This window comes from Varanus komodoensis, unplaced genomic scaffold (assembly GCF_004798865.1).
Source record: "Varanus komodoensis strain SLA01 unplaced genomic scaffold, ASM479886v1 scaffold13_1, whole genome shotgun sequence".
NCBI classification, from domain to species: Eukaryota; Metazoa; Chordata; class Lepidosauria; order Squamata; family Varanidae; genus Varanus; species Varanus komodoensis.
This window is the reverse complement of record NW_025335408.1, coordinates 9,991,902-10,014,579: the sequence shown is the minus strand read 5'-3', so window position 1 is coordinate 10,014,579 and position 22,678 is coordinate 9,991,902. Positions and strand designations below refer to the sequence as shown.

At 40.2% G+C, this 22,678-nt stretch overlaps 1 protein-coding gene across 1 annotated transcript in view; it reads right to left on the bottom strand.

Annotated features, from left to right (window-relative positions):
- The window catches only part of CFTR (CF transmembrane conductance regulator), an 82,939-nt gene that overhangs the window by 3,306 nt on the left and 56,955 nt on the right, over positions 1-22,678 (bottom strand). The window contains exons 20-25 of the mRNA XM_044422927.1: positions 21,383-21,610; positions 20,491-20,591; positions 17,407-17,649; positions 16,502-16,657; positions 7,442-7,531; positions 1,521-1,693 (exon numbers count right to left, since the gene is read on the bottom strand). Of these exons, the coding sequence (XP_044278862.1) occupies positions 1,521-1,693; positions 7,442-7,531; positions 16,502-16,657; positions 17,407-17,649; positions 20,491-20,591; positions 21,383-21,610 (991 nt within the window). The remainder of the gene's footprint in view (positions 1-1,520; positions 1,694-7,441; positions 7,532-16,501; positions 16,658-17,406; positions 17,650-20,490; positions 20,592-21,382; positions 21,611-22,678) is intronic.

Below are 22,678 nucleotides of genomic sequence, written 5' to 3'. Positions count from 1 at the left end.
AAAGCATTACGTGCAGTAGAGATTTTTATAATGTTTGCCAGGTTTTTATAGCATTGTGAGACAGCACTTAAAGTTCAGATGATATATCCCCATGACACCTATCGCTAAGTAAGGTCTAACCAATTATCATAACTACTTCTACTGCAATACAAAATGCAGTATGTAATGCAGAAATAAATCAATATGCATATTTTATGCTGCAATGCTTGGTTTTTTTTAAATATTTATTGCTTTGACCAGAGCCACTTGGAACAGGCTGTTATTTGCTTGAGCAGACCAGAAAGTACATGCTGACATTACAGAGTTAAACTGGTTTAATACTGATTTCCTTGCCAAGGCAACCCTGGGAAATGCAGTTCTGGGCTAGGGCTTTTAGAAAATGCACAACATCCCTCCTATGGTTCACCGGGAAGCCCTGATATTTAAACTGATGTACATCAAATATATGTTTGTAGTGTACATACAACTAGGGAACATTGAACGGTATCCTTAATCTGCTGGGAAGTATTAAAGAGCTGAAAAGGCTTGAAGGGCACCAAGGTTATTACTGCTACAGTAACATATTACTACTGTGCTTTTAGTATCTGCATGTCAAAAAGGACCAAAAGTTGCTGCTTTTCTAAGTTTTGAAATGTAGTAATGGGGAGCGGTTGCTTCACCCCTTGATCTTTTGCCTCTCAACCATTTATTGAAGACACCTGAATAATGTGACATACCAGTAATAGTTAAAATATTTGCATCCCTTTTTCTGCCTGACAGCAGCCTTCAAAAGCAAGGACAATCTTTCAAAATTAACACATTATATGCATTTTAATGCTGCTTATACAGGTTTATACAGGACTTATACAGGCTCTGGGTTCTTAATGATGGAATATACTCATGCCCAGGTTACAGATACTGTTGTGACTACTCCACCTCCTGTCCTTTTGAAGGTCCCATGGTGACAACAATGGAGAGAAGATCCCTGTTCATGTGTGCTGGATGGATTAGACAATCTGAAGCCAGCGTTTTCCCATAATGCCCTTTAGCCCATCGATCCAGCAACATGCATTGCCACATCTTTTCCCACTCCAAATTACCAAGTACTGCTACTCAGAGAGCTGGCATTCAGAATGAAAGAAAACTCTACCCATCTGTCAAGTTTAGTTAAGACACAGCTCTGGACGATAACTAAAGTTTAGCTTTGGCTGCCCACCAAGCAATTATGATCTCCTCCCTTCACCCTACCAAGCAACTGTCTTGCATGCTGGTGCTGGGCCTGATCGTGCTGGGGAAAAGATATCCAAGAAGTCCCACATGCCAATTTTCTACAAAGAGATGGCTCTCCTCAAGCACTCATTCCCTGGCTGAACTGGCTCTCACCAGCCTGCCAAAGAGACCAATTCAAAATGTAATCAGCATAGCAAATACAAACTGAAAGAAATTGCTGTTGATGATTATGAGGTGGTGGTGGTTATAAACAACATTTACTACATCCCAGTATGAAAATCAATGGCATAACATAGTTTTGCAGTACTTACATAGGATCAAGATGAGCACTTGGTTCATCAAGAAGAAGAATTTTGGCTTTACTGAGAATTGACCTGGCAAGACACATCAACTGTTTGTGTCCATGGCTGAGGACACACCCACCATCCTGAAGAACAAAATCGAGCTTGCCTGGGAATTGCTCTATTACAGATTTCAGTCCGACCTGAAGCAAGGTAGGGAGGAAGGGTGCAAGGCCAGAGACAGAGAAAGATTTTGTGACACATGCCTTGATTAACTTTGATATAGAATGTCCAGCTGGTTCCACATGCCAAAGGCTGCAAGAGGTTTCATTCTAGAATAACAGCCTTCTGCGTGGCATGCTGAGCCCTTTTGAGAATTCAGATTTGAAAGCAGCCTGATCAATGAACGACCAAGGGATGTGTGGCTTGCCATACATTGTTCATGGGGACTATTCTTCAAGCCAGTTGGACATGTGGAAGCCACTGAACATGTTCATGCATGGTGGTTTTTAACATGTCTTAACTGGACTCAGCCCATGAACTAAGTGACCCAGCAAAGTGGGATATGAAACGATGAGTTGAAGTTAGCTTGTGAATCTCGACTTGCTCTGGCTTGCTCAAAACCCAGCGACCTTAATTTGCTATACCTTCCTGCATAGCTGACCGTAGAAACCCAAGGAAGGGGGCACATACATCCAAGATACTCAGAGTGATGCAACAAACAGACCTCCCTCCCCTTGCTCCTTCTGCCTCAGAACAGGCTACTTTTCCTGCTCACCCCTTCAATGCTCAGTTTCTCCTCTCTGGTTCAAATGCCTACTTCGCAGCTTTGCAAATAATGTCTTAAAGGGTCTTTTCCAACAATGAAGCATGCGGCTTCACTGTTAGCAAGTTATACCAACAATGGGACAGTTTGACCAAAATAATGTAGGATGCACAATTTGACTCCCAACAGTACAATATTCATCACATCATTCACAATTATCCACAGGTATCCCATATTAAAGACTCAAATTTGGATCACGCAGTTTCCATAGCCGACCGTCTAGACTGAAGGCTCTTCTTCAATTTTAAGAAGTCTGTTGTGATCACTGGGGCTTATCAGAAGTGCAATATTTCAATTAGATCCAAAGAGGATTACACTGTGTAGCCAAGAATATCACGATTGTATTGGTTAGTATAAAGCAGCCCTGGCATATTATTGGAATGCACTTTTTAATAGATTTGATTCATTACTGAGTTATAAAGCTAAAGAGTACTTTAAAAGACCAGAAGCAAATATACTGCAGAATTAGCATACTTAACAAATTCACAAATTTGCACAATTTGGATATTCAGTGCATTTAATCTAAAGATGAGTTCAGACTGACCATTTTTCATGTTAGTCACTTGTTACCATACTTAGCTCATGCTTTGTCTCCATAGCATTTCTACTGCCAAGGAGATTTCCCCATGTTTCTAATCCATTTTAAAAACAGGTACAAAAGTTGATGCAGTGACATTTAGTTATACTGCCATGTTTGTCCTGTGCTCTCTTCTAGAAAAGGGAGACCAGCCCCTTCTAAGACAGTGGCTTCTCATTCATTACGGCTTTTATTTTGAGCCTGTGCTGCAGAACTCATCCCCCAAATAAGTTGACCAAATCTCCCATATGGTTCAAAATAGAGGCTGCAGTGGATGATGAGCTGACTGACACAGGAGTCATCCCCCCCCCCCCCACAGCTTCCAGAATGGCCATTTACCTGCAAATGTACTTGCAAGGGATGCTTGTGCTGTCTGAAAATGGAGGCAGACAGCAGCCAGTCCCGACCCAGCCAATTAACAACCAAGACAATCTTTTAATGTTTTGCATGTTAGATCGCATAGTGCATTGCTGCACTTGTGTTCTTGTATCCTGGCCTCTCCTCCCCTCCTTGCCCACCAGAACGCTCCCTTTCCTCTTCCTCTGAGGTTGCTTTTCGGACCTTGGAGGGCAGCCAGAGCAGTTCCTATGGCACAACATTTATGGTATAAATCCCACCCAGCTCACTCCGGCATGCAGTGGGATGTTTCAGTCATGTGGACTGACGGTCATACTTTGCTCAATCTATAAAATTGTTTAGTCTTTAATATCAGTTGTCCTGATGAAACGTCATCAGTTGTCCTGATGACGCTTTAAATGTGTCAGTCATAATAAATGCCTTACTTTGTTTATTCAGCAGGAGTGACTCACAACTTCTTCCATCCTTTACAAATATTTCAAAGCAGAATTATGTAATGCTAGGGCAGCCTGGATCCAACTGGATGCTTTAGTTAAAAACATGTCTGTGCAAATATTTAATGTATTTGCAAGCGAGGAAATGTGAAACTGCAAGTTGAGACTTTAAGACAATAAATGATACCGCATGAAATAAGTAGATACAGAAGGAAAATAGGCCTGGAAGATCTTGTGTGACTATCCCATAATGTAAGTCATTGGCACTAACATATATTGTGGAGCAACTTGGCAGGTGACGGGGGTGGGGAAGGTTGCATCAAGTAGTAAATCATAGCCTTAAAGGAAGAATTACGACGTCACCTCACTTTCCAGTTATTCATACATAATCTATTCTGCCAAGGTTTTAATGTTCAACTCTTTTGAATGTCAGATAAGAAATACAAATTGCAATATATTCAAGCAGAATATTAAATCCTTGCTGGGAGAAACTCTGAAGAGAGGTGAATGGTCATTCCATTTCAAGGATAAAGCTAGTACTAACCACGTAAGGGAAAAAATAGCTCACAGGAGCAGTCTGCTTAGACGAGCAGTGCAATGTCTGACCTTCAGCATTCTTACAAGGCCACTGCTTCCTGGGGGAGGGAAATAGCTCAGTGGTACAACACCTGCTAAGCATACAGAAGACCCCAATATCCATGCCTGGCATCTCCAAGTAGGGCTGACAAAAGCCCTAGCCCAAAATTGCTGCATGTCAGGATCAAAAACTCTGGACTAGATGGAGCAATGATCTGACTTGGGGTCAGGCAATGTCCTCTGTTCCTCTCTCAGGCCTTTGAAAATGGAGCTGGAACTCTGCTTAGGTCAGCTTGCCAGCTTGAACTGAGCAATGAAAAGATGTAATCCCTGTGCGATCAAGGCAGGCCTTCTGTGGGTACCATGTCAACTGAGGCAAATCAGGTCAGCACCAGGGAGATCGACTTCTCAAAGGTGGAATCCTAATCATGAAATGTTCTCCCCAGAGAGGCTTGTCTGGGGCCTACCTTGTTGTCTTTTCAGCACCAGGGAAACACCCTCTTTCCCACAGGCTTTTTAATGTCTGGTAGCCACTTCTGAGAAATGATGAAGTCATTCAATATAATGTTAAGCTTTGGCTTTTTACTGTTTATTACATATGGCATGCTGAGCATTTCCTCTTGTTTGTATTGTAAACTATATTCAGGAAACTCCCAAAGTCACCTATGAAATACCTGGCCCTCTGGAGACATGTGCTTTATTCTAGGTCGTTAATCACCCCCTCCCCCCAGTTTTTCATCCCTGGACACCAAGCTTTACTCAGCAATCTTGAGAATATTTTTGAGATGTTTGTACTGCTTATACAGAACATTGTGTGGTGTTAGAATATGGACTTTTTATTTCTGGTGCATGTGTTCAACAAAACCTTTTCCCCTTATTAAACATGCAAAACTGGAATTAAATATAGGAATGCTAGACTCAATTTACAGTAAAGTTGTTTCAAAAAGTCGCACCTTTATTTCATTCTGTGCATCAAAGGCCGCCTAGGTATGTGCTGTCTTCCTACCCTTTTATGTACCCTTTGAAGAAAGTCTCCTACATCTGTTATCTGAATTTTATTGTTCTGCCTCTTGGCGTGCTTAGGCCAGTATTCCAGATTGTAAGGCTTACGTCGCTTAGCACTGGCAAACTAATTTTCATCCCTCCTCCATATAAACATTATTTTCTTTCCACCAGTCTTTGACTCTGCAGCAAATATACTCCTGTGTTGATTCTCAGTGCCTCACAATACCCATCACACTTTGTTTTCACCAGTTTCTTGTCTTTGTTACCGCTCTAATGATGTTTTGGAATTGGCAGGAATGTAGCTGTCACTACAACTACCAGAACGAGCAGGATCAAAGTGAGCACACACTGCTGTACACAGGCCTTGGCCACTTCAGTTCCGCTGCCCACCCCTTTTCCATTTACTTCTCCACTGCCAAAACACCTTGGGGCAGGGCAAGTACAGTAGTGTCATGATGTGTGGCTCAGTCCTGAGGACTGAGGGAAAAATTGGGGCCAGGAACTACAGTCAGAATTAGTACTGCAATACCCATCTTGCAGGAGAGTCCCACCAAAGGGAAGTCCCAGGAACCAACTGCCAGCATCTGCTTTCCAAGGGCAATGTTTCCCTCCTTCTCTGAATCCAAGGATACTCAAGATGCTCTGCTACTAGCATCCAACAACCCAAGCCAGTAGGAGGACCACCAGAACCAACCTAAGAAACAAGGCACAGCTCCTTGAATCCTCACAAGAGAAGGAGCAAGATGCAGTGGCCAGGCAGTGGGTCTAGTAATAGCCACAGTCCACATTCTAGGCTTGCTTGGAATTGGCTCTGCTGCTTGCTCCATGGGAAGCTGACCAGAGCCCTGATCTCCTAGCGTAGGCCTGCCTTCTTACCAAGTCCTGCCATCTCACCAGAGACACTATGAGATGGCAGCTTGAAGAGGATAAGCAGCAGCAGGTGTTCGGTGTTTTGGTAACTAGCACAAGAAGTATGACTTCCAGAATCCCAAGTGGGAAACTGAGGTATCAAGTGCTGTTTCCGCAAGAGCAAAAGAGCGATGCTGGTTCAAAGGGCCCATTTCCCATGAAATAAGAGAGTGGCAAAAGACTATTTGGTGCATATTTCCATAAGAACTTACCAAAATGTGCAATTTTGTCCACAGACAGAATGGAAAGAATCTAAGATTTAAACAATCTAGATTAAGGAAAAGCCAATCAACTTCCCTTTAACTTCCCCAAATGCTTCTGAAGTATTTGCAAGACTGTGACTACCTTCATTTTTTTTCCAAACTCTTCTTTCTATCCCATTTATGATTAAATGCAGGAATCGAATGTAACAAAACTGACAAAGTCATCCATCTAGGTAGAAGGCTTTGCTCATCTCTTAAAAGTCTGGGTATAACTTTCTATGTATTCCATAATGTTTGTCATACTGAAGCAGGACGACCACCTCCTTTTTTCTGAAATGTGTCTCATCTTTGTCATCTGCGTGGTGGATCAGTACAACACAGTCACCTCCATCTTGAAAAATGCTGTACCTATTTAATTTGACTAGTGCAGATGGGTAAGATTTTTTTCAGTTCATTTTTATAAGAGCTTACCAAAATTCACACATTTCTTCAGGAAATAGAATAAAAAGAAGTTGAGATTTTAAAAAGAAGTTGAGATTTGCAGGAGAAAGCAAAACTGATACCTACAAACATGCAGTAATGAGAAAAGGAAGAAAGAAGGGTTTGAACAGAACTAAGGTGGACATAACCATGCAAATACTTCAAAAGCCTTGGAGTGCAATAACAGGAAGCTGACAGGTCATTCTCTAATCAAAGTTCTGTCTTGCTTGGGAACAACTGGGCAATTAATACTAATACATAATGCTTTCAGCTTGTCTTATAACCGAATCAGGAAGGGAATATTTACATATCCCTACAAAGTGTTAAACAGTAAGCTAAAATGCATAAAGTAGAGGTACTAAATGGAAATGAGTAACTAAGTTTTACAGTTATCAGCATAGTACTTTTCTCAAGGAGGATGCAATTTCTGAAGGAATGAGTAAAAGTATGTTCTGTAATACCTTATCAGATGTGAGTAACAAAGTTATTGGACCAAGTTGTAATCCAATGTGCAACACTTCCACCTACACTGATTACCTGGCAAATATATTAATCTTACGAAAAGCCCAGTAGAACATTCCTACCTCCTCAGCAACTTTCCATAGTTCTTCATCACTCCATTGTCCGTAAGGATCCAAGTTTTTCCGAAAAGATCCAGAGAATATGAATACTTTCTGCATACACCAAGCAAAACAAAACAAAAAAGGATATTGTTGATAGAATACAAAAAGGCAGCAAGTTTTTAAATTCCTCTCAAATAACAAATCTGATCTTTAGAATTGTTGTGTGCTTTACACTTTCTAAGGGGTGAGAATTACTGGAAAAGTCCCACTTGGATTTGGTTTTCTTGAGAAGCCATGAGAAAACACTGTAGACATAAGGTGGATGCATTTAAAAATATATTCAAGAAGAGAAAGCAGAGAGAAAATCTCTTCACCGCCTGAGTGTTTCAACCAACTCAAAACTCAGACAAGTTTCCGACAAGAAATAGTCATTTTGGACTATTCAACAGCAATCTACCCAACAAAAGTAATGGGTAGCTTAACAAAATAAGGGTCAAAAAATTCTGCCTGTCTCATCTACAACCTGGAATATACTAGTGAACAGGTCCAATACCAGGTGTTCTGCAGCCACTGTAGCAAGAGACTAGCATTCCAGAAGCTTCACCCAGTGTTTCAGCAACAGTCTCACGTATAAAATATATATCCCACATTTCCTCCAAGAAATAAGGTGGCTAACCAAAAATGAAATACAAGACAAAATAAATGTATATGATAAAACATAGGAGAAATCCATTTAAAAAACCACACACACACACACCCCACACACAAAAACAGCAAATGTGACTATACAGTAAGCAATAATGGAGAGACTTTCCACTGGGAGCTAAGACTCTGCTTGATAAGATAGACCCACTGCTTTTCAGCAGCTATTCTGCTTATATTCGTTGACCAACTTGCACTGTGTAACGCTGCCACAGGCTGAATGAAATTTTTTAGCCTGCAGTACCATCTATTCTTCTCCACTTTCCACCACACCTTCCATTGTTGCCCATGATCTAAAGAATAGCAATTGTTGCATGCAACTGCCTGAAAATGTTTCACAATGTAAAAGGGGCAAAACAGCTTTTCAATCCCTGCATCACAGAAAGCACATGACGGGCTTCAACTGGGAAGTCAGAGTAGCTATAATCCATTTATGCAGACACCCAAAAAGAAGTTTATGTTCAACTCTCTTTTGGAGGACAACTGTATCTTTCTATTTAAGGGATGGATCCATAATTTTATCCTAATTTATATTATTTTTGGATTATCCTTGTTTTATTGACTCCCACTATGTTTGTTTTAACTTTTATTGATCTGTGAGCTCAATAAACAGTTATTAATTAGCTAATCTGGAAGTGGAAGTTCTAGTATGTTTTTCCTCCTTTTGTAGCACTGAAAAAGAGGAGGTGGTTTTAGATTCCTTAATTTTAAGTTTGATCTTCTCCTCTATGCCTCCCAGGTCCCACTGAAACCAAATTGTTGTCAGTGGTTCTAAATGTTAGACTCCAAAAGAAGTCAAGACCTTTGCTGTCCTCTTTCTTCCTCTACCTCATCCCATCTCCCGTGAGTAGAAACTGACTTTTCTAAGTCACATTCCTGAGACTGTTAGTGGACTGGGGATCAATGGAACTGCACAATCCACATTCAGTATTTGCTCTATTGCTTTGGACATTAGAAGAGTGTGGGAGACTTTGTATCCCTCTGACATGTCAGATTTATTATGCTTCAAATGACAGTAACACTTTCACAACCGTTCCAAGAAGATGAAATAAATGTGACATTTGCTACGTCACTAAGCACACTTGGCAGATTTTTCTTTCAGAGAATATGTTTTTCTCAGTGGCTTTTCCTCCATTATGCACTTTAAACAAACAATGTCTGAAGAAAAGCCTGAATGTTAATTATTCTCCTTCTTCCTCATCTGTTTTCTAAAGGGAAACAAAAATCAACTAACAAAGCCTCCTTTTTAGTTCATATAGAAATTGACCTGGCCTAACAGCAAACCATACTCTGGAATGCCATTGGCCTGACCTAACAGCAACAACCGTACTCTGGAATGCCATTGTTAAGTGTTTTTAAATGCTTCACAATAGACAGGCTTATACCTATTATTTCCATGCAATATATAAGTTACCCCAGTGGCTGAAATATGTGAGCCAAAATGGAAGAAGCTGGACAGACTGAGCCAATGCACTGCCAACTCTTTCTGATGTGGGTAATTGCTACAGCCCTATCGGCTCTCCCTGTGCTTCAAGTAATCAGCTGTTTAGGACCAGGATATTTGAAAGATCTATTCCTCCATGAAATCTGGTCTATAAACTGTGCAAGAGTTGCAGACTTAGACTAATTTTCTGCTTGAGAGCAACTGCCAATTAATTGGCTCAAGTTAAATTCCTTAACTGCAAAGGTAATATGTGTTACTTGTTCAGCAGTACATATAAATGACTTTCTCTTTTGGTTAGTCATTATGTTAGGTGCATTATTTGGATATCTAGCCCCAAGTCAGGGCATGTACACCAAGGCCTTTGCTTTCTTATGCTAGTTGTTGCTTTCTTAAAGTACAACTTTAGGGTTAGCTTCTTGAGATTACTGGGGGAGATTACTGGATACTAATGCAGTAGAGGGAGCTATGTCTAATGCAGATCTGTTCACACTTTCTTTGCTGTGCATTAAAATAATGAATTAAATATCTGGGAGTCCTGTGATGGCAAAGAAAACTGAACTGAACCAACCAGTTTTCACAAAAGAAAAGGACACCTTCATAATACTTCTAATATTTCTTACCAACTGCTATCCATGGATGCATGAAATGCCTGATTTCATGTTCTGAATGAGCTGACTTTCCTATTAGTATTGCTCCCTTTGTAAAAATAGACCTTTCAAAATGCTCTTTCGCTATCCTGAATTTAAAATGCTATTTCCTCATTTTATCTTCTTAATCCGGCCAAACATCTAACCCACATAACAGATGCAATTAGAATCCATTGATTAAAGAACATAGCTTTGCTGTGTAAGGCCCTTGCAACCTCTCAATCCATTCATTACCTAAAGTACCAAGCATTATAATATATGTAATTCATAAAAGAGTTTATTGTCACAACTGTGATAAGAATAGCATACTTCAAAATCCATATCAGCCATAATTATTACCCATGTGAATCAATGCTGTTCAAACCTTAACAGAATTTATTGAAGAAAATGCACCCATAGTTTTCAGCTGCTATGGCAAATAATGCCACTATGCAAGTAATATAAAACTGATCCTCTTTTCATAATTCAAATTCCATATTTTATTGAGCTTTATCCTAAAGGTGGGTAGCCTGTGGCCCTCCAGATATTGTTGGGCTATAGCTCCCATCATCCACAATCACTTTCCATGTTGTCTGAGTTCTGATGGGGCTTCTAACCAGAGCAGAAAGGTTCCAGGTTTGAACCAGATGCAGAGAGAGGATATGTAAGAAAAATGTTTTCCTTGGATTCACGCAATCATATTTCGACTAGATCCATTCATTTCAGTGGGTCTGCTCTAAACAAGGTTTAGAATCTGGATCCAACCAATAATGGGAAAAATAATAAACGATTATAGCTTCCATGTAGTCACAAGTGAAAACACATTTTTGCTTCAGCAGCAGAATACCAATGTATCTCCATGCAAAATAAGCAGATGGAATTTCTTTAAATCTGAATTCTGTGAAGTTCCTACATAACTGTGGGGAAGGTCCATGTCTGAAGATAATGTCCCCTGACATGATCTACTTCAAGATACAAGGAGTGGTGAAATAAAGATAACTATAGGCTGTGTAAACAAACAAAAGGTTCTGAAGTACTAACCTTCCCCCTTCTTTTCATATACATTGCATAGCAAAACAACAGTGACTATGAAATAGAGCAAGATATATTCCATATAGCCTGAAGTGCCTGATCCTGGCTAATCTTGGAAGCTAAGCAGGGTCAGGCCTAGTTGGACTCTGGAGGGGAGACTTGAGTCCAGCATTGAGCAGGCTGATGGACCTGAGAGCCTGGTAGGCCCTCTCCAGCTGTATGCTTCTATGATTCTGTGTGTAACTTTGTGACACGTGTATCTAGCAGTCCATTCAAACAACACGAGCTCTCTCCAACATCACAGAGTTCCCAGTTCAGGCTACAAGAAGAAATTGTGTGCATTCATTGTAGTGCCCTTCACAGTGGATCTGATCCCGACATATAGTAAATATTCCAGTGACTCCTATAGACATCAATGGAAGCGTAAGAAGCATATTGCAGGGCTGAGTCCTCCCAGGAAACCATCGATGTGCTGCTCTCTTGCCTAACATTTAGAACGGCTATTGATCTTCCTGGGAGTGCCATAGATATAGGTCAGCAGATGGCTCAGGAAATTGGGATGGCTTTTTGTTGTGGCTGTTTTGTTCCCTGCAGGATTTCCTACTTCGTCATGGCCCTTGTCATGGGTTCTGCAAGTACTATGCAGCTGCAATTCAAAGCAGTCACTGACTACATGCTGTTGTAGTAACTCTTAGGAGCTTTGGAAGCCTATAGAGTTCAGGCACCCCTGCTCAAATATTCAGATATAGTGTTTATTCACATGCTAGTATACACAGAATGCCATGCCATGAAAAGAAAATGTAGCTTGCAGCTACAAAAAAACAAAAACAAAACCCAACAACAACCCTAAAGCTGGAAAATAATCAACGTATACATTTAGCCTTCTAAAAACTGTCTGGAAGAAGTAGTCATCTTGGGAAGAGGCCACACTCCCCCAAGTTATCCTTACATTGTTCTGTAAAGTCTCCACATATTAAGCTCGTTTTCCTTTTTAGATAACTGAGATTCATGTGTCAAGCTACGTTTTCCCAAATTTCCAAAACATTCGGAAAGGTTAACATTCATTAGAAGTACCCCAAGCATAATATGCATGTCTGCTCAGAAGCAGTTCCTGTGAAAGTAGCAAGTCTTCTTCCCAGGCGTGTGTAGATGAATGTAGCCCTAGATACTCGATTCTCACACGGCAGTTTTCTCTTAACTGCTATGGGTTTGGCATACCCTGTGTCTATTATATAATAGATAAGGATGTCAGGAATAAGATTCCTTATGTGAGCATAAACACCTTAAACAATTACAGTTGTTGCATGTGTGTTCATGCAATAAGGTTGCTGTATTTACTTTTCTATCTTTATTTCTGTTGCTGAGCAGCGTGTTAGTAGGGTGGTGGCTTATAGGCAGAGATAAAAATTTCACTCATGCTGCAAACTTAGACAAAGGTACCTCTTGCAGTTCCCCTCTGCAACACAGGTTGCTCCCGTTATAAAGCTTATGACAATAATGTGAAGTGCTTTGAACACATGAAAGCGCTGTCTAAAAGCTGGATGTGATTACAAACACAGTCAGTCACTGAGATTTTCTTCTTTATGAAGGAGAAGGTCAGAAATTATATTTGGATTTATCCTCCTGAGCTTGAAATCACAAACTCCATTGGAGCAGCTTTCCTGAACTGATCTACTGCATCACTTGTCGCTTGAAAATTACCTTACAAACCTCCTTGACCTAATGTTAGATCCACGTATACAGTCAGAGAACTGTTCTGAAAAAACACTGTAGTACTAACCATGAGCCAAGTGCAGAGTTGTTGAAATCTTTGCAAACTTTTTCATGTGCTCTTTTCATAATTTCCCATTTGCCCCTGACTTCTTGTTTTCATTTTGACAGAAGGGATACTCATGGGTGTGGGGGTGCAAAGAAATTGAATAGCTGTGTAGAGCTACCATGGTTTCTTTTCTCCAGACAAAGCTTAGCATCTTTCACAGCTGCATAATGGGCAGGTATGGATGATTACTACATTGCAGCTACATGGTATTGTTTCTGTCTTGAACCCCAGTGGTAGTGTCTAATAATTCCAGTTAAGTGAATGTAACTGGGGGTGTTAGAATAATGCTGAGATGCATAACACTCCCAGTATGATTTGAACACACTAAACTCTAATGCAGAGCGGAGAAACAGTGACTCTCCAGATGTTGATGGGCTACAGTTCCCACCATTCTTTAACAATGGCCTTGTGGGTTGGAGGGTTGGAGCATCAACCAACTAGAAGCTAGAAAGAAATCTCTCTTATGTGCAAAATCTAGGAGAGTTTTATAGGGCTTCTTGAAAATATCTCTCAGTGATTGACCCATTCCAGCAAGAGTTAGAGGTAGACCACCTTAACCATTTTCCCAATTCAATAAATAAACCTTCAAAAAATAAACCACTGAGGGTAAGTAGGGTAAACCTGAATGATTATGGGATAGCGACTAGGATGTGAACCTTTTCTCCAGATCGTTTTAAAACAAACATGCGCTTCTTCCAAGTGACTGAGAGGGAATAATCTGTTTCCCCAGCTGATGCTGACATTGAAAGCTAGGAGACAAAAGGATTCCTTTGTCCTCTTCTAAACCTGCAGAACAGCACAGCAGCTCAGGCAGTAACTCTGAGCCCTTGAGGGACAATTTTAAATTTCCTGGCAAGTGGCTAATATGCACATGTCAGGCTGATCGTCATTAGTCAGAAATGAACAGATACATTTCCCTGGGAACAACATATCTGGCAGTAGAGTCAACTAATTAAATTTTCTCCACCAACAGTTGTTGCCTTTTTTCATTCACCAAGTGGCAAAGGTCCAGAGAATAAGGCAAAAGTGATCCAGTGAAGAATCAAAGCTACACCTGCCACCACTAGATTTTGGCAGTTTGTCCAACAGGTGGTGATTACAGTGAGAAGGCCTCCAAGCAATTTATTTCCACTTGATAGTCATCATTTGGTAAGTACAAAACTCAACTCTTGAAGTTGGAGAGGAGAACCTAGCTTTCTGAAACTAAAGGTAATTTTTGTTGCTTTAAATTTTCCCTTCAAAGAGTACTCTTCAAGATTTTCTAATGTTCCTCATTGTGTGGCCCCAAGGCCACTGGCAGTGAGAGATTATCTCATGTGCAGCCCTCCATCTCTCCTTCCTTCCTTCCTTCCTTCCTTCCTTCCTTCCTTCCTTCCTTCCTTCCTCACATTCATTATCTGTATCTTTTGGCAGGTGCTCTCTATCTTGGCTTTGTTATTTTCTTTTCCAATGGGCAAGCTGCTATATCTGGGCTACCAGAGTGGGTGGTAAATCAGGCAGGAGGTAGAAAATCAGGCAGGAGACCTGCCAGTTGATCATTGGGAAGAAAGAACAGAACATGGGAGCAACTGGCCAATTAGTGATGGCATTTTGGGAGCACAAGAAGCAAAGGGCATTGTGACAAACTTGCTGCCAGTGCCTCACTGCACTACACTAAGGCTGGGCAGGAAAATGAATTTCCTAGCAATGAACAGGTCAAGGCACTTTCTCAGTGACAAGACAAAAGAGCCGTCCAAAATCCTGTCAGTTTTTGCCTGTCTAGTGTTTGGAGGATGACTAATGGGAAGATGTATAGCAAGTGAAGACAAAAAGGCTTCCAACTAAGTTCAATGAACAGAGCTGCCACCCATGGTAGGAAAAGCCCCCAGGTAACCCTCAGTAGTGGTGTTGTTCAGTCACAGTCATGTCCGAACTTTCACTACCCCATGGACAACATTCCTCCATGTTCTCCTATTCTCCACCATCCCCAGGGTCTAACCCTAACCTCCTCAGTAACCCCATCCAGCTACCTCAACCTCTGCCACCCCCTTCTCCTTTTGCTTTTAATTGTTCCCAGCACCATGGTCTTCTCCAATGAGTCCTTCCTTCTTATTAAATGGCCAAAGTATTTGAGCTTTGGCTCCAGTATTTCTCCTTCTAAAGAACAGTCAGGGTTGATTTCCTTTAGAATCGACTGATTTGATTTCTTTGCAGTTCAAATTGATGGTATCTTTGCACTTGCAGTGGCTCTTCCATATATAGGAAGGTTGCATCCTTAGCAGAACTCCCACTAACTCAGATGATCTTGTCACACCATCAGCTCCCAGGATAAATAAATTTATCTAAATAAATACGCTGAGGGGTATTCATTATTTGAAACTAGTTTACTTGGCATCAGCGTACGGATGAGACATTGTTTGGACTATTGCCAGTTTCTTGAATGTTCCACTTTCTGAATATTGCATCTTTGTTGTTGGTGTTGTTAGTCACGAAGTCGTGTCCGACCCATTACGACTCCATGGACAACATTCCTCCAGGCCTTCCTGTCACCATCCCCCAGAGTCCACTTAAGCTCACACCAACTGCTTCAGTGACTCCATCTAGCCACCTCATTCTCCGCTGTCCCCTTCTGCTTTTGCCATCTATTGTTCCCAGCATTAGGCTCTTCTCCCAGCATTAGGGAGTCCTTCCTTCTCATTAGGTGACCAAAGTATTTGAGTTTCATCTTCACTATCTGGCCTTCTAAAGAGCAGTCAGGGTTGATCTCCTCTAGGACTGATCGGTTTGATCGCCTTGCGGTCCAAGGGACTCGCAGGAGTCTCCTCCAGCACCACAATTCAAAGGCCTCAATTCTTCAGCGCTCAGTCTTCCTTATGGTTCAACTTTCACAGCCATACATTGCAATTTGCATCTTTACTTTTATCAATGTGCATTCAGACTGACACTAACTGAATTTTCACCTGGTTTAGATGTGATGGCCAAATCCTGGTACCAAGGAAGGCCTCCCTGCTTTACACGCTCTCTTCTACAGTCACACCCTGCAATTCATCTACTGATTTCTTGGCTGGCTGCAACTTCTGAATTGCACTACTTACACTCTACACATAACTTCAAATCCTTGTCTGGAAACAAAGGATGAGACATGCAATTATAGTTTACTCGATTCAAACTGTGGTTTACTAAAACCAGGTGATAAGGAGTCCCATTGGTGTGCATAGTGTGTGAGGAAATAGAAGACACTTGCACAAATGTGGTACCTGCAGACAAGTTAAGGTTTTGCATGACACTCTGGCCTAGCAAGGCAAGAAAGCACTCTCACCTGCTCTGGCATCTTTTATCTGACCTTGTTGTGCTTCTGTTCTACATTAAGTGAGTTTACTTGAAACTGAAATCCACCTGAAGTTTTTGTATGAACAAAATCATGGCTTGCCAAAGTGATTTACATAAAAACTAATTTCACAGGTTGGTGCAAAATTTACCTGTGGTATTACACCAAATGCTTTTCTCCACTGTTGTACTGGGATGGTGTTCCAGGAGACATTATCAATTTGAATATCCCCTTCTGTATTCAAGAGCCTTAAAAAAGCAAACAGCAAAGTACTTTTTCCTGAACCGGTTCTTCCTAAAAGGCCCACCTGCAATATTTATAAACATAAATTAATGAATAAACTGCTGTTCATGTATTAATCATACACACATTAGAAATTAACAAAAGAATGGTTGAGGTTGAAATGTTTTTGTGCTGAGATGGGTTTGAAAATATACATATGAATAGGACAGCAGGAATGTGCAAGGACAGATTCTGCTGTATGTGGCATTCACATAAAATACTTCAATTAACCAATAAGAAAAACTTAATTTTGTCTTTAGAATAAGAATGTGCATGTGTGTATGTGTGTCTCTGTTGGGCCCTTTTGCCATAGCATCCAAACAGGGCAAACATTGGTTTGCACAAATTCTGTCCAGCAATCCAATTCTGGAACCAGCAATCCTCTTTGGAAACATCCTAAAAATGCACTGCAAAGTATTCTCTTCTAGTACATCAGCAGTCAGGAATTCTACATGCCTAAATTATGGGACTGTATATTTTCGAACATTTTTACAATCCGGATGATCACAACTGCAATTAATTCTTATTATCCCTGATTTCTAACCATTCCCAGCTAGCCATTTTAGATCTATTTTTAATTTTGTTCCCAAACTCTAAGGAAAAAAGTTATTATTTATTTATTTGTAGAACTTGCTGCATATTAAAATGCTAATGTTCTACAGGTTGGAAATCAAGGTCTGTTCTACTTTTGTTTGTTTTTGCTTTGGAGTAGTGTGCTGACTTTTGTTTAGAAGTAGATTAATTGGAATGGTTTTGGATGCCAAGTATCCTTACCCGTTGTCCTGGGCTTATTGAAAAGGAAATGTTTTCTAATATAGCCAGTCCTCCATCTATATACTTGGCTGTGAGACCTTTTACTGTCATTTGTCCCCCAGATGGCCAGATGCCCTCTTTCTTTACATGCTTATTTTCAATTATGAGAGCACTGGAAAGGTTCTCATTTTTCGATGACGGTATGATTTTGGATTCTTCCGTAGGCATATCAATGAATTTAAATATTCGGCTCACAGACCTCATCTAAAAATCAGAGTAAACACCATTGAACTCATTCACATATTAATAAAGCCTATATAACACTTTGGATATAAAGTTATAAAAGAAAAAGCATTGTTATAGATCAAGTTATAAATTGTGCTTCTTAAGTCAAAAAGGAACATTCTTTGGATTATCATCCTTTTCTTTGTCATCTTCATGTTTGCTTAAGTGTGTGTTTAGAGCCCTGTTGCTGAATTTTGTAGCAAGACTAATTATAATCGTTAGTTTAGGCTGACCTTTTAGAAGTGAAGACAATAATGTGAGTTGTTCACCATGGCAAAGCGAACTTCCTGATAAAGAACCTTTGTGCGTTAAAGGGAAAGTAGAACAAAGCTCTGTCCCAGTTGTTTTTCTGCTTGTGTGGCTTGTCATGCAAGGACTTCTGAAAATAGTATGATCACCATTCCACAGAAATCGCTGGGACATGTGTTAATCTGGGACATGTGTTAATCATGGATAACTTAAATCCCAGTAACTCTGGATCCAGTTCAATGTGTCTTCCAATTTTTTTAGGTTGTTTCCTATGCCTTGGTGCTTGGCACTTTTGATTCATTTTAATCTGTCAGAAAGTTCAAAATGACTTTCCATGATAATTTTTATGCATCATATTACCACCATGATGCTAAGGGGAATGAACAAGTATTCAAATATAGGAATCCTGATTTGGATCTGTCACTTCTATCTCACTGCAGTTCTGTCTCACTTCCCCTATCTACTATCCCCCAGGTAATTTGGAGTACAATTTCTAGAATGCCTGGTGACGTGCTTTGCTGTCTAGAAGCTGAAGTCCAAGGCACCAGATTGGGGAAGGCTGTTCTAGAGAGAAAGATCCAGTTAAAAATAGTTGTGGTGTCCTGTTCTGCATATGCAAATGTGTGGGTTGGCTTTGTGAGGGGGACTTTTGGTTCTCTAGATGTTTTCACCTACAGCTTCCATCAACCTTAGCCAGTATCGCCAATGGTGAAGCATGATAGAAGTTGTAGGTCCAAACATCTGTAGGGCCACAAGTGGCCAGCTCCTGCCTTCTGCAGAACAGAGAAATACCCAAAATTAAAAATACAGACACAAAGCTACTCTTAAAAGAAGATGAGACAAATGGAAATACAAGGGCACTCAGTTTCTGGAGTTACCTGAAGGTATGGGTGGAGCTTCTGGAATGCTTCAGGCTTGAGACCAGCAATATTTTATTACACTGTTCACAATATGGAAGCTAGAATTATTTGAAGATGCATGCAATAATTTTTCAAATGCATGCAAACAATTATCCAACTCAAAATCCTTTATAACTACCTTCTTTGTACCAGCAATTTAAGGCACAAAATTTCTAGTTCACCCTAAGGTTTGTACAATTGTGGAATCTGATACACTTTATATTTTATATAATACTTTATTTTAGCATGAATCTGTGAAGCCCTTCTAATGAGCAGAAGAGCTAATCATACCTGAACAAGTCATTTTCCTGAAAGAAAAAGACATTTCCCAAGCAATTAATTGTAGAGGCTCAGTGTGGGTAGCCAGTGATATTAAGGTCAAGTGTCTCAGCAGGAGCTACAATGTCCCAAGAAGACACAGGTGACAGGCAGAGATGACTCATGGTTATTTTCCCCACTTAAGACAGCAGGGAAGGGAGAAGCAGCCTTATGTGAAAGCAGTAGACAAAGGGAGTGTTAACAATTATAGGAGAGTGTAGGGAGACACAAAGTCAGTTGCTCTTGGCAGAAATTCCTATAGTGCTGATGCTGCCCTAGAAATCTTTTAGGCAACAGTGGCTTTAAGCTGTGAGCCTCCACTAATATACATGTGCAAATGAAATGATACAACATGAACAGACCAGAAGTCTCCTATCAGAGGAAACAGAAACCTGGATAAATTGCTTGCAATCCCAGAGTTCACACAGTTTGCAGAATTGAAGTGTGAGAACTATACCATTTCCCCTCAAGGAGCTATCTAGATATATATGAATGTCCCACATGTTAATAACTTTTAAATGTTAGCAGAGTAATGGCTTTTTGTTTTTGCTCACTTAATTTTTGTGCCATGATAAAAATACTTTGCACCTACAGTATAAAAATAAAAAAATAATAATTTGCACCTACAGATGAGTGTACTGTGCTCATCCAGTGGCAACAATGCCAATTAAACCTATTTCAATTCCAGGCTGTAACAAAACAACATGTGGAAAAATCAAGGGGGAGGGTAAATACTTCCATACCCCACCTTCTTCCACTGCACAAACCCTCTCCCTGAGCACTATTTTGAGAACTTTCCAATTTCAAAAGGCTTCCTGGCATGCAGGTCAGTAGTTTCCAGCAGCTCTCTGAACTGCAGCAGGGAGATTAAAGGTGTGCCAGACGCAAGCAACACTGTCCTAAGAAATCAAAGTTGAAAAACAAACGGAGGAAGAAAGTGACAGTACAAGCCTGGTTTGGGGAGGCTGCAGTGTTATCAACCCAAATTCAGAGTTATTATCATTCAAAATGAAATTTATGTATATAAATAAATTTATATATTTATTTATATATAATTTATAAAACATTTTAATACTATTAATATTCCTAAAGGAGGTAAGCGAAGTTATAATAAATTTGTGTTTGTGTGGGATAAACATGGGCAATCTGATCAGAAATCGGGGAGTGAGGGGAGTAAATACAGAAACAGAAATATTAACTGTGAATCCCTTAAATTTCCTAATAACCCCTAATTAGAGACCTCTAGGTATGTTTTTAAATGTATTTTCAACAGTCAAAGTAACATGCTTTATAACTGTGTGAACTTAACCATCGGTATTAAAATAAAATGAGTTCCAGTTGTAGTAGTGCTTACCAGGCTGTCCACATCTATGCTTGAGTTTACTGCCCACTGTAAGGTTCCCATAATATTCATAGCTAATGTAAGAATAATGCCGACTGTTCCTTCCCCATTCCCTGTAGGTACAAAGACACATTTTTAAATCCCTGTATTGTACCCACACATACAACACACACGTTTTATCATGTAGGTTTACATTTAAATTCTGGTAGTGGATACGGTCATCTATCCATACCTAGATATGAGAAATGCAGAGGGACAAAACGATCGCAGTGAATGCAGAGGGAATGCAATGTTCTAAAGGGCACTGGTGCAGACCTATCAACATCATCTGCAGGCAACTTACTGGACTGTACAATCGGGACAGCATCATGGGGCTTCAGATGTACCCATTTATTAAGATCAGAAAGGTGAACTTTGTTCTGATTCAAGAGTCGATATACCTCTTAGTGCACAATTTATTCAGAATGAAGACTGTTTGGCCAAGAAAATGAAAGTGTCTGTTCTGCTGAATGTTTCCCAATGTTGTTTTGCTACCCATATGGCTACTGCTGACCTTTTTCTTTTCATCCCCCTTCTTTTATTTTTAAAGCTGCAATGATATGCTGGGCATTGGAGAGAAATTTGGCAAGGCCTAAACTCAGGGAGATTAATCTTCTGTGATCAGAAGGTGGTGCAGACCCAGTAGAATCAGGAAAACCCTACAAAATGTATTCAGCACTGGCCAGCAGCGTCATTCTCGCTTGCAGCAAGTAGCACCCTAGGAGACTCTTGGAAAGTGTGGATAGCATTCTCTGAAGCAGGCTGCAGTAAGTACTGGGTACAAAACATCTGCATGAATAATGTCTACTCATGTTTCATCCCTAGGTCTTTTGCATCATGTTAATGTAAGAGGAAAATTATATACCTGTAGTTGCAATAGAAACAAATGTGACAATGATGAAGAAGATGACAAAAATCATTTCTATCCTCATCTGGAACCAACGTAATGTAGACAGATACAAGAACCAGTTTGCTGTGTGCAGGTTCAGGGCTTTGTGGAATAAGGTCTCAAAGTATGGCTGCCGTCCGAAAGCTCTCAGTGTCCAAAGTCCCTTTAAGCTTGTAACAAGATGTGTGAAGATTGGACTTCTAGCTATAAAAATGGAAATTTACAAAGGACAATGTTTTAGTATGTATTTTAACAGAATTGCATAAAAATCCAAACAGAAAAGATACCTTTCACCCCCATTATAAGATTCTTGTTTTCCTCTGCAACTATAGCATATCAGAGAACACTCAGGATGGTATTTCACTGATTAGAGCATCTTGGATTGTTTCAGTCTCTAAGGACTCCTGGCACATCACTGCTACCTGCCCTCTTGAACTCACTTTTCTGCCAATTGGCTCACTGAGATGGAGCAACTTAAATGATGATCACAGGTGTTAAACCATTGTGCATTAAAGTGAGTTTCTGGAAAACACATTCAAAGAGATGAAGGAATCCATTAGAAATTTCAAGATAACTTTAGGTACATACTTCAGGTTTGGTTCTATACAAGGAAAATGACAATTTTTGAAAATTAAGAGGAGAAATATAGGAAGGATTTGCAAATCCTATCAACAGCTAGCTACATAATTATTATGAATTAATCCCAAAGCTCAAGTAATTAATTGGCTCTTAATAGTCTACAGTCAATTTTGGATTTCTAATAGAGGCAGGCAGGTGGGACTGCTAATTGTTCCTAAATAAGGCAACTTTCCCCACCTAATCACAAGCATTTTTTTTTGTGATAAATATACATATGCCAAACCTTGTTACCTTCTGTGCTGGAGTTCGCCTGTTGTTTTCCCGTCCCCCACATACAAGCAAAGCATACTTTATCTGACTCTGAATTAGCACTGAATATTTTCATACGCAAGAACTTGGGGTCATAATGTTCTGAAAATGTTCTGCTAAGCACAGGCATTTTCTGTGTTCTTGCGTAAGTGAACGAGGCCCCTGATAGGGATCCTGGTGCTCCTGGAAGGAAATTATACCTGCTCCGACTTGGGTGTTTCATTTCGTTTCGGTTTGTTTTTTTGTTCCCCCAAAATTTTACCCAATAGGGGGAGGGTGCAAAAATGAGAAGGCATCCCTTGATTCCAGTGGAAACTTGTTTCTTTTTCTAAACCCTCCCCATGGAGACAACGGTATTAGAAATTTAGGGAGAGAAGGAATGGG